The sequence below is a fragment of the Microcaecilia unicolor genome, unplaced genomic scaffold (assembly GCF_901765095.1).
Source record: "Microcaecilia unicolor unplaced genomic scaffold, aMicUni1.1, whole genome shotgun sequence".
Lineage (NCBI taxonomy): Eukaryota > Metazoa > Chordata > Amphibia > Gymnophiona > Siphonopidae > Microcaecilia > Microcaecilia unicolor.
Genome location: NW_021963013.1, coordinates 84,471 through 109,003, shown reverse-complemented (window position 1 = coordinate 109,003; position 24,533 = coordinate 84,471). Strand labels below are relative to the sequence as shown.

The window sequence follows — 24,533 nt, the reverse complement described above, 5'->3', positions numbered from 1 at the left end:
TACAATAGTCTAGATGTGTAATGACAAGAGACAATAGAAGGGCATGTATTGATGACGTGGAAAAAAAGCGAGCACACAGAACATATTCAGTAAAGTGAAAAGAAAGAAGTTTTTACAACAGCATTCATTTGTGGTTTCAATGTAAGTTCAGTTAAATCTGTTCGTGAGGGAGGAACATGATAGAGAATTTGGATATCGTCAGCATAACAGAAGGGAAAGCAGGGATTTGACTGGATAATAGTGAGAAGTGGTGCAAGAAAGATATTGAAAAGAGTTGGAGCAAGAATAGAGCCTTGAGGAACACCAGAATCAACAGGGAAAGTAAGAGTAAAGGTCTGCTGATGTGCAATTTGGAATAAACGGTCAGACAGATAACTACGGAACCACTGAAGAACAATGTCACAGATACCAGTAGAGTGAATATGGCACAGAAGCAGTGGATGATCACCCAAGTCAAAAGCAGAAGATAAGTCCAATAGCAACTGAAAAATGCTGGTCAAGAGAAGTTCTAATAGAATCATAAAGAGCTGTAAGAAGAGTCTCTGTGCTATGATGCTTATAGAAACCAGCCTGGTAAGGATAAAGGACAAGGGAGGAATCAAAAAAATCTGTTAAGTGATGATGAACGACCTTTTCCAGTAGGAGAAATGGGAGGTTTGAAATTGGATGATAGCAGGGTTGGTTGGTTTATTTAAGAGAGGGGTAACTAAAGCATGTTTCCAGGATGTGGGGACATGGCTGGAAGATAAACTAAGCTGAATCAGTGAGAGAAGAAGAGGAAGAATTTGAGGTGAAGCACGTTTAAAGAGAAATGCTAGCCAGAGATCAAAATAAGAGCCTGAAGGATTAGTATTGGTAATTGCATGTTTGACTGAAGTCAGAGTGGGTACTGTGAAAGCAGGCCAAGTGGATGAAGGAACAACAAAGGGTGGTGTTGAGGGAGGGGAGTTGGAGGAAGAGGAGGGTTACGTGATGCTAGGGTCCACCTTGGGAGTCTGCAACCAAGAAAAAGATCTAGGTGTCATTGTAGATAATACGCTGAAGTCTTCTGCTCAATGTGCGGCGGTGACCAAAAAAGCAAACAGGATACTAGGAATTATTAGGAAAGGGTTGGTGAATAAGAATGAAAATGCTATAATGCCTCTATATTGCTCCATGGTGCAACCTCACTTTGAGTACTGCATTCAGTTCTGGTCGTCGTATCTCAAAAAAGATATAGTGGAATTAAAAAAGGTTCAAAGAAGAGCGACCAAAATGATAAAGGGGACTGAACGCTTCTCATATGAGGAAAGTCTAAAGAGGTTAGGGTTCTTCAGCTTGGAAAAGAGATGGATGAGGGGAGGTATGATTGAAGTCTACAACATCCTGAATGGTGTTGAATGCGTAGAAGTAAATCAATTTTTTACTCGTTCCAAAAGTACAAAGACTAGGGGACACTCAAGAAAGTTACATGGAAATACTTTTCAAACAAATAGGAGGAAATATTTTTTCACTCAATGAATAGTTAAGCTCTGGAACTCTTTGTTAGATTATGTAGGAACGGCAGTTAGTGTATCTGGGTGTAAAAAAAGGTTTGGACAAGTTCCTGGAGGAAAAGTCCATAGTATGCTATTGAGACAGACATGGGGAAGTAACTGCTTGCCTTGGGATTGGTAGCATGGAGTGTTGCCACGATTTGGATTTCTTCCATGTATTATGACCTGGCTTGGCCACTATTAGAAACAGGATACTGGGCTAGATAGACCAATGGTCTGACCCAGTATGGGTCCTCCTATGTTCTTATGAAAGTGGGACTCTGTAAGGAAGAGATGTTGAAAGAAGAGCATAAAGTTTGAATTTTTTGATTCCAGAAAGATCCCAAGGTAGTTGGAGAAAGAATGGTGGGGTCATAGGAGGGCAGGGAGGAGCCTGAAGAGGCAATTGATTCAATAAGATGAAATAAAGCACAGGGTTTGGAAGCTGCGCTAGCGATAAGTTGGGCAATAAAATCTTTTTTACTTTGCCACAAGAGAGTATGATATTGATAGCAGTGTGTGCAAAATGTTACCTGGGTAAAGTCTCTAGACTGAAAATGTCCTTCTACTTAGAGGGAGTAATTTTATAACTGGTGATTAGAATGGAAGCCAAGTAAGCAACAATTTTAAGCCTATTTTATAAAGACACGTTGTAGCCTATATCTGTGTGTGTTGTACGTGGATATGTGTGTGTGTGGTGTTGTGGGTATATATCTGTGTGAATGTGGGTTATGTGCACGTTTGGGGGGGGGGGGGAATACTGTGTGACCGGGGAGACAGTTTGAGGAGAAATTCCCTAACTTCTATGTTCACTCTATCCAAAGTGTCTATGCTTCAGAAGTTGGAATTGCTTCACACACAGACTTGCAATGAGCCATTTTGGGGTAAAAGTCTACTTCTCTAGAATCCCTGGCTAATTTCTGAGCTTGATGCACCTTTGCCTTTCCCCTCAATGATCCCCACAGACCACCAAGGACATCAGGTAGACCTGGGGGGGCCTACCTAGACCTTGGGGGGGGGGGTGTTCAGGGGGGAGAGGAAGGTATTTTGATTACCACAGGCTAGGGAGAGGAAGCAGGAGGGAGGGGAGTAGGAAGGGGATTGGGGGGGGGGCTTTAAAGGTAAAATGTAGTCATGTGGGTCCCAGCTGATATTTAGTGCTGGGGCCCACATTGGGAAGCGGGTGAAGTTAGGACAGCTTGTGAGCTGTCCTAAATTAATTTGCTTAGTTATGCAAGTCCCGGAACCTGCATAACCCCCAGCTCCTCCTTAAAAATGCCCCCTGCTTCAGGAAAACCTGTATCCTTCTTTTACTTTTTTACAGGATACAGGTTACAGGATACAGGTTTTCCTGAAGCAGCGAAATTATTTGCGAAACAAGACGTTCTTGTCAGATGAATAATAGCTTCTTATATCCACAAAGAGAAAAGAATGGAATAATTTAAGGCACGGAAAGTCTGTCAATAGCTGTCTACACCTATAACGGGGGAAGGAAGTTACAGCGGAGGAAGTCAGAGAGAGGAGACTCAACTGCACCAGCCGGCTGGAGAACACACTACATAAGATAAGTGCGGGTTTGAGAATAGGCAGCAGAAGTGCCTTAAATGATGAAACATAAGGTGTGGGGGAAGCATAGAAGAAAACTTACAGAAAAATGAAGGTTTCTAATAGTTTAAGCAGTGTGTTTTCACAGGGCGTGTATGTTTGAAAGAAACCAACAGTGAGACACAAATGGTTTTTCTCATTAGGAGTTTTTTACATTGGTGTCTGCACTGGTGGTAAAATTAAAATTAGAAAATATAGGACCAATGATAGGACTAGCTCCACAATTTATCCTGGAATCCTTTTGATAATGCAAGGCTATGATGCACCTTGAAGGTGACAATCCAGGAGTGGAAGCATTGAGGTCCAGTTATTAATTTAGTATAGAAAACGAAAACACTAAAAAAAAAAAAAAAAGAAAACGAAAACAAAAAACCACTCCAGGGGAAACAACACTCAACTTCCCTTGGAACATATAGCAATAGACCGACACAAAACCAAGGGACCCTAGTAGAAGGATAAATAGAGCAGTAGTTGCTAAGAAGTATACCATGCCATACTTTGTATTGTTGTTCAAATATTTTTTCTGCTCTAATTGCCTGCTGCTCATGTTTGATCTATTCTTACTATACACCACCTTGAGTGAACTCCTTCAAAAAGGCGGTAAATAAATCCTAATTAATAAATAAATAAATATGTGCCACTGCAGTAATTATTTTCCAGGATACTGTGATGTGTGTTGAGAGGTTGACCAGACGCAAGTCTACTATAATGGTGTTTAAGTTATGAGATAATGCAACTTCATTTAAAAATGGCAGTGTTTCCAAAGTTTACATAAGTGTGCAAATTGTTTATGTAGATGCAGGACAGACTTTTTACTTAGAAATCCGTTATCGAGTGCCCTCTAAGGCATTATTTAAGAGTAACACAAGTACTAGTCAAGCCTATATGCCTAGTGCCCCCCCATGTTAACTCTGCCCCCCCCCCCCAAGTGTTGGTTCTGGCCAGGCCCCTGCTGTGGTCTCAGGTTCTTATGGTGATTGACAGAGAAAATTGTTGTTTCCCTCAAAGAACATATCTGTTGGTAGAGCTTTAAAGCAGTTGCAAGGGTACATGCATGACAAAAGGATCACAGAAATAATCCATGCATCGAAGATTGCAGCTGAAAAAAATTGGCAATGAATCTTTTTTTGCAGCCAAGAGGGGACATAAAGCAAAGCGGATATGTCTAAGTGAATGGGATGGTGATCTGTTTACACCAGAAAATAATTTTGAAAGAGAATGCAACATGGTTTATGACAACCTTGTAAATCAAATGCAGTGACATTTTTAAACATTTGCTGGGATTTCTTCTGACTTTGAATTTCTCACTGGAAATCACTGGAAACTATCTTCCAGCCTTCTCAGTGGAAGAAGCAAAATCTTGTGCAGCTAATCTAGCTTGGAAGTATGATTCTGAAATCATTTCAAATTTTAGGCAAATGGACCTTTTTGCAACTTTATCCACATTCATTCCTTAAAAGACGTATATTCCAACTTAGAGATCGCTGTTAGAATTTTTCTTACAATTCCAGTCACCACTGCTTCTTGTGAACGGAGTTCTGGCAAGATGAAGCTTATAAAGAATTATCTCAGGTCTTCAATGGGCCAAGAACGTTTATTCAACTTCACAATTTTGACCATTGAGCATGAAATAGTTGGCATTCTCAATTATAACAGTGTAATTCATGATTTTGCTGTGCAGAAAGCGAGAAAAGTATCTTTGAAATAATCAAATTATTGTATTTGTGCTCCTGTTCCTTACTGATTTGGTTGGTGAACGTATCATTAGTTTTACTTTTATGGATCGAGAGGTTACATTTCACAAAATTAAACAGGGGCTAGATGGTTGTATTCAGAGGACACGTGTAACTTATATTCTTTGAAGGCTGCTACCTACCAGTGTTTTACATGGTTATATTAGCTAATAGGCCTATGTGAAGTTGGAAATACTATTTGAATAAAATATAAAACTCATAACTGAAAGTCTGATATATCATGGGGGGGGGGGGGGGGGGGTTAGCAGCACAAGAAAGGATGGGTGGGCAAGTCGCATGAGGCCTAGTTATAGCTTGCTATGGCCCTGTTAGCTATCCCCTCGTATTTTTGACCTCATGCTCTTTTGGGGTCTCTAGCTCAGAGCTAATCTCTAGTTGCCTACAGTACAATAAACCTTCACTCACAAATACCAGATATTTCCCCCGCTGTATAATCCCCCACCTAGTTTACTTTTGGGTAAAGGTAATATATTTGATATGGCAATTATTGCAGGGACTATTCTAGGTCAGGTGTCACAGATTGTAGCTTTATTGGGAGCCTGGTACACAGTCAAAATTGTACGTTTAATATATAAAGTCCTTTAAGGCTCCAGTCCTCAATATCTCTTCGATAACTGGAAGTTTAACAACTACCATGAATGTTACAGTACAATCAAGAGGCTCTTGTATTCTTACCATTATGCAGATAATTACCTTCTACCTTTAAAGCTGTGGTCTCTTTCACTTGTCTGTAAATTATATTTATAATTACTTCTGATAGTTCATAATTAAGTGAAGAGACAAAGCAGGATGAAAGCTATGAGATAGTGGATGCTACTACCCTTTTGACAGTTTCTTTGATCTTACGGGAAAGACTAGAATCTAAACTGGAAGTAAGAATGCTGGAGATTGTACTGGAAGTAACGTAAACCAAAAGAGAGACAGAACACCACAAAGGTTGAAGAAAAACAGCAACAACTAGAAAATACAAATTGTGAGTACAACTGTAAATATATCATCAGTATAAAATACAATTAGGATAAATAAAGGGGAACAAATGACATAAACTGAAAAGGCAACATTAATCAATGATTGTTTTCTTTTAGTATACCATATTAAAATTTCTATTTTTATTTGTATGATGACTATTTGGTTAGATTTTATCATATTTCCCCTTTATTACTATGTTGACGGATATTTAAGTCTGTTGAAACTGAGAAACACAGTCCTCTTTCACACTGACTCCTAAGGTGGACCCTAGCATCAAGTACCTATGATTTGGATTATTCTTCTCAATGTGTATCACTTTGCATTTGTCCACATTAAAATTTCATCTTCCATTTTGGTGAAAAAAATAAAACTTAGAGGAGCAGCTGCAAAAGGTTAAAAATGTACATCAGGCATGGATGCTGTTCAAAAATACCATCCTCGAAGCACAGGCCAAATATATTCTGTGTATTAAAAAAGGAAGAAGGAAGACCAAATGACAGCCGGCATGGTTAAAAAGTGAGGTGAAGGAAGGCATTAGAGCTGTGAGAAAATCCTTCAGAAAATGGAAGAAGGATCCGACTGAAAATAAGAAACAGCATAAGGAATTGCAAGTCAAATGCAAAGCAGCTGATAAGGAAGGCAAAGAGGGACTTTGAAAAATAAGATTGCATTGGAGACAAAAACACATGGTAAAAATTTGTTTAGGTATACTAAAAGCAAGAAACTAGTAAAAGAATTGGTTGGACTGTTAGATGATCGAGGGGTAAAAGGGGCACTCATGAAAGACAAAGCCATAGCAGAGAGATTAAATGAATTCTTTGCTTCGGTCTTCACAGAGGAAGATTTTTGAGAGATACCGGTGCCAGAAATGGTATTCAAAACTGACGAGTCAAAGAAACTCAATGAAATCTCTATAAACTTGGAAGGATGTAATGGCGCAATTTGACAAATTGAAGAGCAGCAAATCTCCTGGACTGGATTCATCTCAGAGAACTGATAGAATTGAAAAATGAACTTGTGGAACTATTGTTGGTAATATGTAATTTATCTATAAAATCAAGCATGGTACCGGAAGATTATATGCCAAAGTCCCAATGCGACCACATAAACTCAACAATTAACGTTCAATTAATGGGAACCATGGACATTGAACGTTAATTGTTGAGTTTATGTGGTCACATTGGGACTTTGGCATATAAAAGCTTTACACAGACCCGGAGCTCATACTAGTACCTGCATATTGACACCGAACTCCCGCTACAGCAAAGATTTTCCTCCTAAGATGATACAAAGCTAAGGAGCTCTTTTTAAGACTGTTTAATTTCTGTTGTAAACATCATATCATGTAGGAGTGGAGGCAGGTAGTGCAATGATGGTATGGTGGAATGGTGTTTTTACTCATTTTGAGCCCTTGGGTCACTGTAATGCACCAAAAACACTGAGCACAATTAATAATTATATTTTGTTTTCACATTTCTTGTGTTTGCAAAAATAGCTTTATACACTTTAGTTTTGTAATTTATATCGTAATTTCTGGTTTCTCTAAGAAAAATCTTATGTTTACCTAATTGGAAACTGATATCTTCTCAAAACCCAGTACTATTATCAGCTTATTAAAGTTTAACTGCCAGACCCTCGACCATTCTTCTAACGTTTGGAGATCCCTTCTCATCAGTTTCTACTCCCTCCAGGGTATCCACTCTATTGGCTATCTTCGTGTCATCCAGCAAAAAGGCAAACCTTTCCTTCCAACCCTTCAGCAATATCTCTCACAAATATATTAAACAAAATGGGCACAACCTCCATGGCCTCTCTCACATGGTCTCATCATGTCCAGCATATCTCCTTCTTCTTCTTCCCGCCATCTAGGTAGCCCAGTATGTCCTATCTCTCCTTCTCTCTCTCCCGATAGTTAGCATTTCCACCCTCTGTCTACTCCTTCTCCTTCTCTCCCCCAATCAGCATCTCCCCCTCTCTCTCTCCCCTTCTTTCCCTTCCCCCCATAGTCAGCATCTCCCCTTCTTCATTTCTTATCCTTTCCCCCAACAGCCAGTATCTTCCCACTCTCTCCCCTTCCCTCCATTGTCAGCATCACCCCCTCTCTTCCCTTCTTTCCCTAATAGTCAACATCTCCCTCAACTCTTTTCCCCTTTTCCCCCCACAGTCAGCCTCTTCCTGCTCTGTTTAACTTCATGTTCAGAATCCCCCTGTCTCTTCCCTTCCTTTATCTCTATTTCTTCTCTGTTCCCTGCTCAGAGTTTACCTTCTCTCTATGGCCCAGCATCTCTCATTCTCTATTCCACCCCCTAGTCCCATGATCTGGCATCTCCCTAGCCCCTGCTGTCCTTCTTCCTCCCTCCTGATCCAATATCTATTTCTCTCTTTTCCCTGTTGTCCTCCCTCCTCCCCCTGGGGTTCAACATCCCTCTCCTTCTCTCCCATTTTCAGGCATGTCTCTCTCCCTCCCCTCTGCCCAAGGTCCAGAATCTCTTCCTCCTGCCTGTAAATCAGCAACCTCTCCCTCTTTCTTCTGCTCCCACCCATAAGTCAGCATCTTGCCTTGTCTCTCAACTTCCTCTCATCCCCTGTCCCCTCCCTGGTGCACGTTTAAAATTTTTTTAACTTCTCAGGGTTGCTGGAAGTGAGCAGCGATTCAAACACACTGCCTTCTTCCTGCCTCTGCATCTTCCCTTTGATGCAACTTCCTGTATTGGCATAGGTGGAACCAGGGCAGAGGAAAAGCGCTGAGGTGGGTAATAGCTGTGCATCTGAATCAATGCTCACTATTGGAGACCTAGAGACAGTGGTGTGCTGGTAAATGTTTAACAAAAGGCTCTCCCCCCCAAAAAATGTGATATATATGTATGTAACGTTATTATACATTTTGTTGGTACAAAGGTTTAATGTAGCAACCAATTTACAAATAATATTAAAATATACAATATTATTTAATGTGAATTCCATATGCAACCACAAGAACCCTTCCCCTCCCATACTCCCCTCCCTTCCTATAAGCCCACTCGACTGTTTCCACTCAACAAAATAACACAACAGATGTGGATAGGTGAGATAGGTGGATAGGTCTCTCACCTATCCACCCCCATTCTGTTTGACTGTCACTGAAATGCTTTGATGTTTCACTTATATATACTGTCATCTACCAACACTTGCTTATTTCCGATCTGACGAAGAAGGGCAACCTTTGAAAGCTAATCAAGAAATGTATTAAGTTATGCCCAATAAAAAATGTATCATCTTATTTTCTTTTCCATGTTTTATTTTGTTTTATTTCTATTGATTACCTTTAAAAGTGGACTAACATGGCTACCACACCTCTCCACTGAAAATAATTAACTTGGTATGAACATAAATGTTATTCAGCTCCAACTGTTCTACTGCTATTTTCCTTTAGCCATTCCTAGGACTCATCTATATACAAACATACAGCCGGGAGACAAAGATTACCCCCCCCCTCCAAAAAAAACAAAACAATTTAATAAAAAATCATGCCTTTTATATCCAAACAGACTTGAAGAAGAAATAAATATATACTACAGAACTGGAAAATGCTGGCACCTTTAGATTGACTCAACTTCTGCATAAAGGTAGCTCTGCCCTCATTATTCAATCCCTCTCTTTTAAATAGCAGTAATAAACAATATTAAGTGCATTTCTTTAATAAAATACCACTGCATTACAACAAAACAAAGAAGCAAGTTCCCTACAAACCAGCTTTCTCTTTTGATTTAGGCACAGGAAAAAATAAAAAATTTTAAATTCTCCCAGGTTTCAACCTAATTCATGTTAAACTTGGGATATAGATGTAAAAATTAAGTAAGTAAATAAATAAATAAATAGAAACTCTGAATGTTGAGCACCTGATTCTCATAATATGATGTCTGTTTTTAGTGGCCCTTTACCAGGAAAAAAAAAGTTTCTGCACGAATATAACAGTACTAGGGTGTCCCTATAACCAGCCCTTCCAAATGACATTTATAACAAATTACTACTGTACCTATGAAAAGTTATTACATTATTATACTTCCTCTGTGTATATCCATATGCTGCACAAGCCGGCATATTTGAAAATATAAGGTTTGCATGCTTTGTTTTCAGTTTACAGCGATGTCAGCTGCCTGGGGAAGGGGAAACACAGATTAACCTAAAACTTTTAGACTTCATGCCGTCACCTGTTCTCAATCAAATCTTCTTGCCTAGATGTCGCGTCCCGCGCTCCTACCATGCTTCCTCCGCCGCGTGGGGCGGGAGCCAGCGTCCTCTGCGGCGAGGGGTAGCGGCCCGGAGGCCTCGGCGGGGAGCCGGGGGCCGCCGCAGTGATGGCCGTTCCAGCCGGGACCGAGGCCGGAGGTCAGCGCTTGCGGGCCGGCCGGTCTCTCTCGGGTCGCCGGCTGTGGGGGCTATGTTCACGCCGCCGAAGGAGGCGGCGCCGAGGCGCGATGGTTGGCGTCTTCTTCCCTCCTGGGCGGGAGGGCCCGGAGCTCCGCCTCTGAGGTGCCGGATTGGGAGGCCAAGTGGTGGTCCCGCCTGGGAAATCGGACAGAGCCATCAGAGGGGCTCTGCCGATACCCAGGGCCGGATTGGTCGGCTATACCTACGGGGGCGGGGCGGCTGATGTTGTACTGTATTTAAGGAAGGGGAACTGAGCTAGCACTTGCTTTAGGTTCTGTTCCCGAGGCCAGTCTCCGTGGTTCCTGTGTTTCGTCGTTTCCCTGGTGTTGCTGTTTCTAGATTTTGGACTGTTTCCTGGTTATCCCTGCCTAGCTGCCTGCCTAAGCCTCTAGCCTGACTTTGACCCCTCTACTAGCCGCCTGCCTTGACCTCTTGCCTGACTCCGACTTCGCAGTTGCTGTCTGCCCTGATCTGCTGCCAGTTTGTGGACATTTCTTTTCCACCTGCCCGCTTCTCTCCCGGTTCCAGCCAGGTCAGTCCGTCAACCCCGCGGTTCCTGAAGTCCCGTTGACCGCCTGCAGCTGGGGGCTCAACCCTTGGTGAACGGCGGTCCGCCGTGGGTGAAGACTTGGGGTTGCACGGCTGTCGTTTGAGGTCCTTCTGGGCCTTGCGGGACCTAAGGGCTCACCCTCCTTGTGGACAAGACACTAGAGCTAACACAGCAACATTGTCTCCCCCACCCCCCCATCTGTCCAGCATACCTCTCTCAGATATCCTTTTACTAAGCTGCAGGAAAAAGGGCCCTGCGGTAGCGGTGGGGACCATTTTTCCCACACACCAGGGCCCTTTATACCACCCCCCCCAAATGGCCATGAGGAAAGATAACTGAGGTGGCGGTAAGGCCTCCCATGGTAACTCAGCAGTAACCAGGCAGCACACGGTGATAGACGATTACTGCCAGGTTAGCGCCATGCTATACAAAAATGAATTTCCTAGGAGCGCCAGAAATGACACGCGCTCAACCCAGGACTACTGCTTCCAGCCACGTTCCCCTGGAAGTAGTTCAGTTTAGAGTGCGATAAGTCTGCTTTGGACTTACCACCACTCTGTAAAAGGGCCCCTCTGCTTCCCACCTCAGATGATTCATTCCCCTCAACCGTCATCCTTCAAACCTCACTACTCTTCCAGGAGCTCTAGCGGTAACACGCTGCCTGGCCAACCCGGAGCCTTTTCTCTGCTGTGTCCCGCCCCGCTGATGCCAACTTCCTGCTTATGTGTGGGCGGGATCTGACAGAGAAAAGGCTCCAGGTTGGCCAGGAAGCGTGTTACCACTAACACTGCTGGAAGAGTAGTGATGTTTGACAGACGGTGGTGAGGGGGATGGACCTGAGAGAAGATATGAGCTGGGAGGTTGAGAGAGATATGCTGGACATGCGGGCAGGTGAGGAGGGACAGAGGATGATGCTGTCAGCTAGGGGAGGAGGACCCCCCCCCCCCCCCCAGATATTTGTGTGGCTACCAGGCTTCATTCAACAACCAGCTCGCAAAAATGAGCAAAATTTAACAACCAGCTCTTACAAGCCGATGCGAGCCAGTTCTAGTGCACCACTGCCTAGAAGGATGCAGAAAAGTTTTAAAGGTACACCGGGGAGGTGACAGGGTATGGGAGGAGATTGAGAGATGGGGCGAGATGCCAGTTCGCGGGTAGGAGGTGTGGGAGTGAAAGAAAGAAGGAGAGGTGCCAGTTTATGGGGAGTGGAAGCAGACAGAACAGCAGTAAAATCAGCTGGACCAGGCATGGCCAAACTGGGAGAAGGGAGGGAAGGAAAACTTTGGGGGTGCCATGGCACCTGTGGCTCCCCTCATTCTGATGTCTTTGTCCCGTATATCTCTAGGGTGTATTTTAAATTTGTCTGCTGGTTCACTTCTCAGACTCTCCTAGTGTGAAGTTACCCCTTTCCTTCTACATTAAAACTGAAAATTGTGTTTAGGTACATAACAGGAAGGAGGCACCAAGAAAAGAAAAATATTAGCATTTATGATGAAAATTTAAATTTAGTGGAAATAAATTATGAAAGGAAGAGTTAACAAATAATTTAGATATCTCTATTTAATGGGAACATTCGTAAAATAATGATCCAGTTATCAGTACAAAACAAAATACAAAAGATGCCATAGTACCAGCTTGAGCTAAGTGTACTACCTTTGGTAATCCATGTTATAAATATCAACAATAGCTGGTTACCAAGAGCATCTGGACCTAAACACTTTAGAAGTAACTTTTAATTAGGAAAATGATGATATTTTCAGACTTGTTTTTCTAATGGCAACAATCCCTATGGCTTCTGAGTATCCACTGAGAGGCTGACCTAACATTAGAGATTTAGTCAGACTATAGCCAGAGGCCATTATCTCATGGGAAATACTCACATTGCAGGGATTGCTGCTTCTGCTACTACATTTATTCCCTTGCCTTTCTTTATGGTGAACAATCATGACAAAAATTCATTTTCTATTATAACGGACATTGGCTGTTCTGGATTTATAGCAACACCTGTTAACCAAAAAAGGATTTCAAATGCTCACTATAATTTATTTCTTCTCAAACAAATATGCAGAAAACCGCTGGAGTGGGTGATTAGCTGACATTTTCCAAGCAGGAAAGCTTTCAAAGTAGCAAAGGAAGAGCATTGCTATAATTGCCATTTACAGCTGGGTAAATTGAAACAATCATATAGAGAACTTGAGAGAAATGTGTATGAGTCCTTTTTCTAAAAAAATTTAATATCTCCTCCTTGAGACATTGAAGAAAAAGGTCCCTGAATTTAAGGAGCAAGGGGATGGGGGTGGGGTGGGAGAAATCACCTTCTGCCCCAGCTCAGATATTTCTGGGTACAGACCACTTCAGGTCCTTCCCCAGCAGCTTTACCAAGGAATAGGAACTTCAATTTTCTTTTGATTGTATAACATGTTTTACAAAGTTGGTTTAAGACTGGTGCTGCCAGCACAACTTGGAAGCAGCTTCAGCCCCTAAAGTCTAAGATCCCTTCCCATTCCTCGGTAAAGCTGTTGGGGAAGGACCTGAAGTGGTGTGTACCCAGAAATATCTGAGCTAGGGCAGAAGGTGATTTCTCCCCCCCCCCCCCCTCCTCACTCCCCTCTACCCCCGTGCTCCTTAAATTCAGGGCCTTTTTCTTCAATATGTCAAGGAGGATGGTACGGGGGCTGAACTGTCTGAGCGAATGCATCATACTAAGGTTAGCTCTGCCATCACTACATAGTACTAGTCCAGAGTTAATGTGACATTACGTAAGAGTCTACAGGAAGAAGGCATAATTCTTGATTTCAGTATAAGGTTGATTCTGTTATATGTTTTGTTTTTATTTTCTATTTTCCCAGTTTTAGGCTAGACCTGTAAATTTCATGAGAAAAAAAAAATCTAGGATTATGCATTCATTTAAAGCTCATGGTATGTGATGGCATTTTAGTTTGGTGTTCCTTTAAATGAACTGAGGGGCCGATGATTGGAAGCAAATGCGGGTGGTAGAGGCCATCAGCACCAGACTAGCTCCCGCATTTGCTATTGTTGGATGATCAGAGGGCCCCAGCATGGGGATCAATGAGCGTGGCAAAGGCTAGCATTTATTTTTTAAATTTTGTATTTATAAAAAAATTATTTTTACATAATTCCAAAGCGAACTTTATCAAGCAATACGCCATAATTTACAAGGAAGTAATTATCCAGGGAAATCCCTGATCTACAATAACATTTATAGGTAGTAGTCCACAGTAAGAGGGTGAACTGAGACACTATTCCTTAAGAGATAAAAAGGAAAATTAACAAAGATAGATAAAGAAAAAAAGAAAGAAAAAGGCGCAGAGAAGATCATAGAACTGCATTATATTTCCTATAAGTCCAAAAGTCTCTATGTGTCATTTTTAGAAATTCTTGCAAAGGTTCAAAGAAATGAAATGTCGTATTATCTATCTGAAGAACACATTTACATGGGAACCTTAATTGAAATTTAGCACCCAAAGTCAAGGTTTCTTGTCTCATAGACAGAAATCTTTTTCTTCTTTCTTGTGTCTGTCGTGAAACAGCCGGAAATATCTGAATATTTTCTTCCATGAAAAGAAGTGGGACTGATTGCCTCAGATACAGTCTTATCAAAGCCTCTTTATCTTGAAGAAATACAAAAGAAACCAACAAGATGGTCCGATATTCTACCTTATCCTGTGATTTCTCCAAAAGCGCTGAGACGTCCAAACTATCAGAAGACAAGTTCGCCCCCACTTGATCTTTTGCTTTATTTATTTATTTTTATTTATTTATTGCATTTGTATCCCACATTTTCCCACCTCTTTGCAGGCTCAATGTGGCTTACAATACATCATGAATAGTGGAAATATATAAGAAAATAGACATTTACTATTACAGAAGGATCTTGGGTAACATTATAATGAAAACACATGATAGTAGTATAACAAGCAGATATTATGAGACAATTCTGGATGTATGTGGAGGAGTTCACATTTGTTGATCTTTGTGGTATACCTTGTTAAAGAGATGGGTCTTCAGTAGTTTGCGGAAGTTAGTTAGTTCATAAATCATTTTTAAGTTGCGTGGCAGCGCGTTCCAGAATTGTGTGCTCAGGTATGAAAAGGTTGATGCATGCGTTAGTTTGTATTTTAGACTTTTACAGTTGGGGAAGTGAAGGTTAAGGAATGTGCGGGATGATTTTTTAGCTACCTGAACTGATGAAGATGGTAAATAATAAAGCTTTTGTAATGGGGGAAACCCATTTTCAGGGTATTGAAGAACTTCTTTTAGAAACTTATGAAATAAATCCCTCAAGGAGCTATATTTAACAAAAGGAAAATGTAGTATTCTCAAGTTCAATGATCTAGCTCCATTTTCCAAGTTCTCTGATTTACGGTGAACCACATCAGCATTCTGTAATAGTCTGCATTCCACCTCCTTAACTTGAGTTAAAGATTTTTCATAATTTTTAATACTTGATTCCTGAAGAGAAAGTCGAGATTGAAGAGATTCTATCATTGAGGCATTTGACCTTGTATTGGTTACGAAAGTAAGACAAACCTTATGCAGGGACTCCACTGCTGACCATTGAGACTCCAATGTTACCTTTACTGGTCTTTCCAACAGTTGCAAGGCAATCTCAGGGCCAGGCCGCTTCTCCACTCCCAGCGGTGCCTCAGATGTTGACTATTACTACTGATTTTTGGCGCTAGGCATTTAGGACTAGATTCAGTAGATGGCGCCCAACTTTGGGCGCAAAATAAAATGCACTCAGCGCTATTCTATAAACAGTGCTCCACAACTCTCACCGTTTTGACCATGTCATTCCCCATTTTTTCTCTCAACACTGTTTGTCTGTCTCTGAACACATTAAATTCAAAAATTCTGGTTTACAAGTCAAGGTCTCCCTCTGCTCCAGCCTATCTCTACAATCTCCTCATTCCCTAAGCCCCCCTCCAATGTCTCCACTCTGCTGATAATAATCTGGTCTTACCATCGCTCACTCAACTCCATCTCCCTACCTCCTGTGACTCTGCTTTCCGATATGTTCGTCCAAAGCTCTGGAATGACCTGCCCTTCATATTAGGAACCAGCCCTCTCTCTAAGCTGTTAAGCAAGCCCGTAAAACCCTACTGTTCTCCAACTGCTTTTCCTCCTACCTGACTCCTTTTTGTTAGTTTTTTTATCATGTGTTTTGATCTGTTTTGTTGTCTTGTTTGTTTCTCTCTTTTTACCTTGTAAACCACTTAGGTGCCTATGTGTAGGCCTTTGGCGAAATATTAAATGTGCAAAGATTTACACCAACTGAAACCTGGTGTAAGTCTACATGCCCCCCCCCCCAAGGCCATGCCCCCTTTTCAGTTGCACATTAATGCACATCTTTATAGAACAGCCCTAGCAAGATTTGTTTATAAATCCAAACTGTTGCCAGTTAGCACCAATAATTGATTGTGAGTACCCAATTATTGGTGCTAATTGCTTTGTTGCTCAATTAAGTCACGCATGCAAATTGGGCACATGTCCAAATCTGTGTGTGCAATTTTCAGCACCATTTATAGGATTTGGGGGTTAAAGGGCAATTTTGTAACTGGGTGCTCACATTTACGTGCCACTTGTGTGTGTAAAGGTACAGAATACTGGCACGTTTGTGGATAAGTGTACACATAAACTCGCAAGTGGTGGCAAACTGACTGAGTGCTATTCTGTGAGGCAGTGTGTAAGTGGCATAATGTTTATATTCACGGGGCTGCCATTTACATGCACAACTTACAGACTACAGTACGTTACTCATCACTTTGCTGAAATTAGGCCTCTGCAGTTACACCTGGCCTAAGGCTGGTGTAACTCTGTGAGTGTCTGATTGTAAGGCGTTACACCAGTATTCTATAAGAATCTGGGTGCTCAGATGACGTTACACAATAAACTCTCACCACAATACACCCACTTATAGTATTGCTTCCTTTGGGCCTCATTTGCTAAGCGTTTACTCCCATAGATACAGAATGGTAGAAAAACCATAGTAAATCCAGAACTGAGGCACCTACAAATAGGCAAATGAACTGCAAGTCAAAAGTAAGGCGTTAGAGTTTCATTTGAAAACTTAGGAACCTAAATTTGACTAAAATGAGGGCTCTTTTTACTAAGGTGTGCTAATGGATTTAGTGCATGCTACAAATTAGTACAAACTAAACACTGTTCCTGCTAAGCTGAGCAGGGGTCCTCTATCTGCATTGCTGACAGTGGGAGGTGGTGCTTCAATATTGTGTTTTCAATGGCGAGGGAAAGGCAGGTTCCCTGGAGTCCTGCAGAGCTTGCCTGTCCCTCACTATTGAAAGTGTGATAGTGAAACAGCACCCCCCACTGGCAGAACTGTAGCTGGAGGATTTCTGCTCAGCTTAAAGGGAACAGATAGGAATAAAATGGGCTTCTCTAATTGTTAGCACACACTAAATCCATTAGCACACCTTAGTGAAAGGAGCCCTTAGGGAGCTAAATGAAGTGCTCAGCATTTCTTAGATAACTGCAGTACTTTCTTGTAGGAAAAAAGGTACTGGTACTCATTATGAGCAACTTTAGGAATGAGGTTACTATCCACCTTATTTTCGAAAGAGATCGCCGGCCATCTTCCGACACAAATCGGGAGATGGCCGGCCATCTCCTGAAGCCGGCCAAATCGGTATAATGGAAAGCCGATTTTGGCCGGCTCCAACTGCTTTCCGTCACAGAGCCGGCCAAAGCTAAAGGGGGCATTTCGGAAGGGTATGGGAGGCGGGATGGGGGCATTGTAAGACATGGCCGGCTTCAGCTGATAATGGAAAAAAGAAGGCCGGCTCTGAGGAGCATTTCGCCGGCTTGACTTGGTCCATTTATTTTTAGGACCAAGTCTCAAAAAAGTGCCATGATTCTAAATATTTACACATGTAATCGGTGTGTAAATGTTAGTTGCCACTTTATAGGCCCCAAAGTGACCAACAGCCTGAACTTTAAATGTAAAAGCCTATGGACAACTTCCCTTTGAAAATAAGCTTGCAGGTCCATGGCTGTAAATTACTGGAAGCTGACTGGGCACTTTAAAATTTGTCCCTTTTTAGGGGCTTCTTTTCCTCTCATTTATATAAATATTGTTATCCAGTTTGTGAAAACATTTTCAATTAGCACCTGCTGTTACTTTAATATCATGCAGATCAGTGCGTTGGGTGACTGCATGACTGGGTTCAGTGTTTATTTAAAGCAATCTTTAAAGCACACAAGATGATATAACCAAGATTACCTGAATACAAACTCTGACTCATTTATTTCATCTCCACAGCTGCTGTTTTTCAAGTTCCCTCCATTTCCAACTACAGCACAGTGCTTGAAAGGATACCCCGAGAAGGGCTGGGCCTGACAGAGAAAAAAATAGAAAGAAAAATTTTGTTATTTATTTGTTTAGCATTTCTGTCTGGAGACCAGTGAGGTGTTTACAGACTAGACTAGCTCTAGAGCAGGGGTGGGCAATCTGAAGCCCGCCATTGAATTTTTTTGCAGCCTGCGAGACCATGGGAAGTATACTGTGAAAATGTCATTAACCAGAGTTTTGGCCATTTTACATACTGTATTTCACAAATATTACTACTACTACTATTTATCATTTCTATAGCGCTACAAGGCATACGCAGCGCTGTACACCATACACAAAAAAGAAAGTCCCTGCTCAAAGAGCTTACAATCTAGATAAGACAGGTAAACAGACAGAACAAATAAGGGTAAGGGAATAAATAGGTAAGGATAAGGACAGGGCAAGTGAGTAGTGTTAGGAGTCAAAACCAGCTGTAAAGAGGTGGGCAGTGGCATTCCCAGCCTGGATGGCACCCGGACCGGATCACCGATGCGCCCCCCCCCCCCCCCCGGTGAAATGACACCCCCCAGGTGCACGCCGCTGGAGGGGGGGGGGTGCTGCGGCGCGCACCTGTGGGCTCCGACTTCGCTAACTTCGCTCGTTCGCTGCAGCTCCCTCTGCCCCGGAACAGGAAGTAACCTGTTCCGGAGCAGAGGGAGCTGCAGCGAACGAGTGAAGTTAGCGGTCGGAGCCCACAGGCGCGCGCTGCGGCACCCCCCAGCGGCGTGCACCCGGGACGGACTGCCCCCACCGCCCCCCCCCCCCCTTGGTACGCCTCTGGAGGTGGGCTTTAAGTTTGGACTTGAAAACGGCCAAAGACGGGGCTAGACGCACAGGTTCGGGAAGTCTATTCCAAGGCGTGAGGTGCAGCAAGACAAAAGGAACGGAGTCTAGAATTAGCAGTAGAGGAGAAGGGGACGGATGAGAGAGATTTATCTACAGAACAGCGTACCCGTACAGAATAGCCACTCCAGCAGTTTGTTTCCATTGTTTTTAGTTAAATTTTTAATTATTTATCACAGATGGTCTGTGGAGCTCTGTGTATTTCCAATTCTGACTGTCTCTTCATGTTCAAGTGTACAGTGCTGCGTATGTCTAGTAGCGCTTTAGAAATGATAAGTAGTAGTAGTATCTCAACCCACTGCTGCAGCAGGAAATGAACCCAGTTCCCCAGATCTGCAACCCGCTGCACTCATCTGCAGTTGTGTGTCTTCTTAATTTGTTGGCCCAGGGGAACTTCTCATCTAACATGGCACATGTTTCACTAATAGCTTTTTCAAGGATAGCCCCTTTTAATAGACCCAGCTCATCTTGACAACCACAGAACTTTATGCAGTCAAACATTTACAAGCATATCCAGTGCATAAACGTTGGTGCCTATTTACCATGCATTAAAAGGCAAAATGCTGTGCTGTTTGTCCTTAACACACGTTAATTTACCACAACTCTTGCTGCAAAATAATGTATGTCAAATACCGTATTATGAAAAATTGAGTAGCATGCTTTGCAAGCTGTGTTATTAATGAGGAAAATACTTCCAGTTTTGAGTTGGCAACTTTTTTTTATCCCAGGGAGCATTAGGCTGCTAACTCATGACTCGATGCTTCCGGGGATACCTTAAGGAAGTCGGAGGTATGGTAAGTGCCATATGAAACCCTCCCCTAGCAAAGACCCCCACATGCCCCTAAAGACATCTATGGACCATAAGAACAGCCCCTGCAAGACACTACCAACCCAAAGACCTCCTAAGGACTTACTGAGGGTTTCCCTAGCAGCTAGTGAGTGGGCAGGAGCAATCCTCAGGCACTCCTGCTTGTTTAAGTGCTGGCTTCAGTGGCGTATCAAGGGGGGGTGGTAGGGGCGGTCCGCCCCGGGTGCACGCTGCTGGGGGGGGTGCCGGGCGCCTGTTGGCTGAGTCCGCTCGTTCCCTCCCTGCTGCTCCCTCTGCGCGGAACAGGTTACTTCCTGTTCCGGGGCAGAGGGAGCAGCAGGGAACGAGTGGACTCAGCCAACAGGCGCCCGGCACCCCCCCCAGCAGCGTACTGGGAAATAAGTAAGCTCCTACCACTTTGCACATGTGCAAGCACAGAGGATGTGTGGTGTGCTGGTGGCAGCATCAGCTTGAGGCAAGTGCTGCTAGCTGTTGTTGGAACAGCGCTGGCTGCCCAAGGAAGAGGGAATCTTCAGCTGGTCAGAGTTTGGGGATCCCCTCCAGTTCAGGTATTTAATATTTTGTGTTTGCAGGTGGGGAAGGGGTGGAGAGCAGAGAGTGGAGCGGGGCCGGGCGTTGGGGGTGGAACAAATTCCAGGCCCATCCACCTTGAGCTCAGGCCCACACAAAATCAGCCACCTGGCTGCACCCTTGCAATACTGCAGTCCTAACTTTATGCACCAAGACCCCAATACTCAGAAGCAAATGCAGGCACTAGAGGCCATTAATGCCGGACTAGCATCCACGTTTGCTAGTGCTGAATGCTGAGAGCCGCCGAGCGTGTGAACCAACGAACTCACCGGCTCCCAGTGCAATGAGTATGCAAATACATGCAGATGGGCTGATTCCCTATTCTTCCCCAATGCTCATCGGACAGTGCACCAAACAAGGGCACTCTTTCCGCCATCAACCCTACATCAGCTCAGAGTTGGTGTTAGCGTTGTGCTGGCCATGGAGAGGAATGGGGAGACCAGGAAGGGTAGGAACTGGGCCATAGCTGGAGGGTGACCTGAATGCTGGACTTTGAGCAGGGAAAGCAGTTAGCCAAAGGAGTGCTGTATCAAGGTAAAGCTGCATTTTCTCTCTTGGGATAACAGAACTGTCGGCCAGGCCAGAGAAAAGGCACAGAGGGTTTTTCAGGGGTAGGGGGAAGAGACTGGCTTTTGTCCCTCTGACACTGTCTTCCCTTCTATCTTCCCCTTTCCTCCCTTGGCCACTCTCCTTCCCATCCTCTTCCATAACAGGACACACTTCTTCCTCCTCCTCCTCCTCCTCCTTCCCTCCGGCGTTCTGGGCATGTACTCAAGAGCTGTGCTTAAAACATAGCTCTTGAACGCATGCCCAGGCACAATCCTCCTGCAAAAGTCCCTAACGCTCAATGCTATGAGCGTGCCTAAATTTGCATCTCATTAGTGTTGAGCGTTAGGGGGTTCCTTTGTTACGCTGATCCAGCAGTATTTTCTGGCGCTGTTCTGAACAGCGCAGGCGTTTTGAGTATCTGGGCCCAAGTTAACTGGGCACTGGTCTGAATATCAGCCAGTGCCCATCATGCCTAAACGTAACTGGGGCACTGCAATACTGATCCATGTCAGGTCAGGAAACTACATGTGGAATATTAGGGATGGGCTGTCGTTTGCAACCACATAGGAATGTCCACAACATATCTTTGTCATTGCATATCTTTACCAAACAAAAATGCGAAGAAATAACACATTTCGTGTTTTGTCGTTTGTAAATAATAGTGCATAGAGTGTCAAAAGAGGGCGCACACTGCCCCAATAGTGGAACAACCGCATGTGTGTCAACTATTGCCCATGTGCAAACTTATGCATGTGTTTACACCCTATTGGGAAAAGAGTGTGCCCTCTTTCTGAAACAGTGTGATCTCTTTCCAACAGTGCACACTATTTCCAACGAGCAGGGGCGCAGCCAGACCTCGTAGTGGGAGGCGGCCAGAGCCCGAGGTCCCCGCCGCTCCGCCCTGCTGCTCCCCCCCCCCCCCCCACTGTCACAGCAAATACCTTGGCTGGTGGGGGTCCCCAACCCCTGCTAGCTTAAGCGTTGTTCAGTGTCAGTCTCCAGCGCCACTGCATTGCCTGCCCTGCTCTGTCTTCCCCTCATGTCCTGCATGCTCCTTTCAGTGATATTGAGCATGCTCAGTTTCACTAAAAGGAGCATGCCCGACGTGAGGGGAAGATAGAGCAGGGCAGGCAATGTGGCAGCGCCGGAGAATGGCACCGGACAACACTTCAGCTGCCAGGGGTTGGGGACCCCCACCAGCAAAACCAGGGGCTCAGAGGAAATTTGTGGGGGGCCCAGGCCCCCATGTAGCTACACCACTGCCAAAGAGTGCACACTATTATCAGCATCTGGGGAAAAAAAAAAAAGCAAAATGGCCACACAAAAACAAATAAAATGAAAATTCCTGGAAATGACACAGGAATTGACATAAAACAAACATTTTATGGCTGTCTATCCTTATGATATATATGAAACTAAAGTGGAATGTATGTTACTGATACATAGAAACACCACACAAATAGATAAAACAAGATTTCTGGAAAGGATACAGTATTGCAAAACACATTCACAGTTTATTCTGAACACAAAGCACAGTAGTATAAAAAAAGAAAGCAGAACTGTAAGTGTGATCAAAAGGATATGTAGAGCTTAGCAACAGGAAAATATTTTGGGTGCCCTTTTACTAAGCTGCGGTAAAAGGGGCCCTGCGCTAGTGGTGGTAGCCATTTTTGCCATACACTAGAGCCCCTTTTACCGCAGCGGGTGAAAATAGCTAAAAACAAAATGGCCATTTCAGGGGGGAGCACTTACCGCTACCCATTGAGGTGGCAGTAAGGGCTCCTGCGCTAACCCAGTAGTAACTGGGCAGTGTGCGACGCTGCCCAATTACCACTGGGTAACCCCCTGTGGAAATATTTTTTCAATATTTCTGCTAGCACCAGAAATGGCGCACGCTGGGGTCAGAACTACCACCGACACCCACGTCAGGCCGGTGGTAGATCCGGATTGCTGCGCGGCAAAGAGAGTCCAGTGGAAGCTTTACTCTATGTTCCTTCTCCCAAAGGCAGAGTGTACTTCTTCAGACTCCCATCTCTAAAGCACATCTCAATTGCGGATTAATACCTTTCAAATATTTGATACAAACGTTCAAATATTTGAAAGGTATTAATCCGCAAACGAACCTTTTCCGGAGATGAGAAGGCGGTAGAACGAGAGGACATGAAATGAGATTGAAGGGGGGCAGACTCAAGAAAAATGTCAGGAAGTATTTTTTCACGGAGAGAGTAGTGGATGCTTGGAATGCCATCCCGCGGGAGGTGGTGGAAATGAAAAAGGTAACGGAATTCAAACATGCGTGGGATAAGCATAAAGGAATCCTGTGCAGAAGGAATGGATCCTTAGGAGCTTAGTCGAGATCGGGAGGCGGGGCTGGTGGTTGGGAGGCGGGGATAGTGCTGGGCAGACTTATACGGTCTGTGCCAGAGCCGGTGGTGGGAGGCGGGACTGGTGGTTGGGAGGCAGGGATAGTGCTGGGCAGACTTATACGGTCTGTGCCAGAGCCAGTGGTGGGAGGCAGGGATAGTGCTGAGCAGACTTATATGGTCTGTGCCAGAGCCGGTGGTGGGAGGCAGGGATAGTGCTGGGCAGACTTACACGGTCTGTGCCAGAGCCGGTGGTGGGAGGCGGGGCTGGTGGTTGGGAGGCGGGGATAGTGCTGGGCAGACTTATACGGTCTGTGCCAGAGCCGGTGGTTGGGAGGCGGGGCTGGTGGTTGTGAGGTGGGGATAGTGCTGGGCAAACTTATACGGTCTGTGCCAGAGCCAGTGGTTGGGAGGCGGGGCTGGTGGTTCTGAGGCGGGGATAGTGCTGGGCAGACTTATACAGTCTGTGCCCTGAAGAGCACAGGTACAAATCAAACTAGGGTATGCACAAAAAGTAGCACATATGAGTTGTCTTGTTGGGCAGACTGGGTGGACCGTGAAGGTCTTTTTCTGCCGTCATCTACTATGTCTATGTTACAATTGCTCAGGGAGAAAAGAAAGGTGAAGTCTGTGACATGAGTACTAGCTGTAAAGAAAATGAAGGTTGACTAGAAGGCAATAGAAAGGACTGGTATGGTAATATATCCTTTGTATACTGTCTGTCCCTACTGTACAAGGACATGCAGGCCTCTTTGTATGGCTTTTGCAGCACATTTTCTTATTTGCTTTGCACACAAAGGAAAAGAGGACACTGAAGATAATACCCGCTAGCTGTGAGACAGTAGGCAGACTGGAGCTACAAATTATTGTCAGTGTCACTAAATTAATGTCCCTTATCTTATGTGCATTTTCTAGAGCACAAAGGCATGAAAGAAATAATTTTCTGTAACCCTTTGAGTTTGCGTATAATGTAGAGCAGCTACATAAAGAGAGTAGGGGAGGTTTTTTTTTTTTTTGGTTGTTGCTTCTAGCCATGCAGGTCAGTGCTATAGTAATAGTTGAGCTCTAATAAACACAGATGGGTTGATGCAGAAAGTTGCGTGCTGGGTTCTAAATCAGGCTTTCCACAAAAAATTACTCGTGAGATGTAGGTATTCTATGAGAGTGCAAATTACTGCCAAGTTAAAATCATGGCAGTAATCCGTAGC

The 24,533-nt window shown here is 43.8% G+C and overlaps 1 protein-coding gene across 1 annotated transcript in view; it reads right to left on the bottom strand.

Annotated features, from left to right (window-relative positions):
- Positions 1–24,533, bottom strand: part of LOC115458735 (alpha-2,8-sialyltransferase 8F-like) — a 68,119-nt gene that overhangs the window by 5,254 nt on the left and 38,332 nt on the right. The window contains exon 5 of the mRNA XM_030188561.1: positions 18,064–18,176. Within this exon, the coding sequence (XP_030044421.1) occupies positions 18,064–18,176 (113 nt within the window). The remainder of the gene's footprint in view (positions 1–18,063; positions 18,177–24,533) is intronic.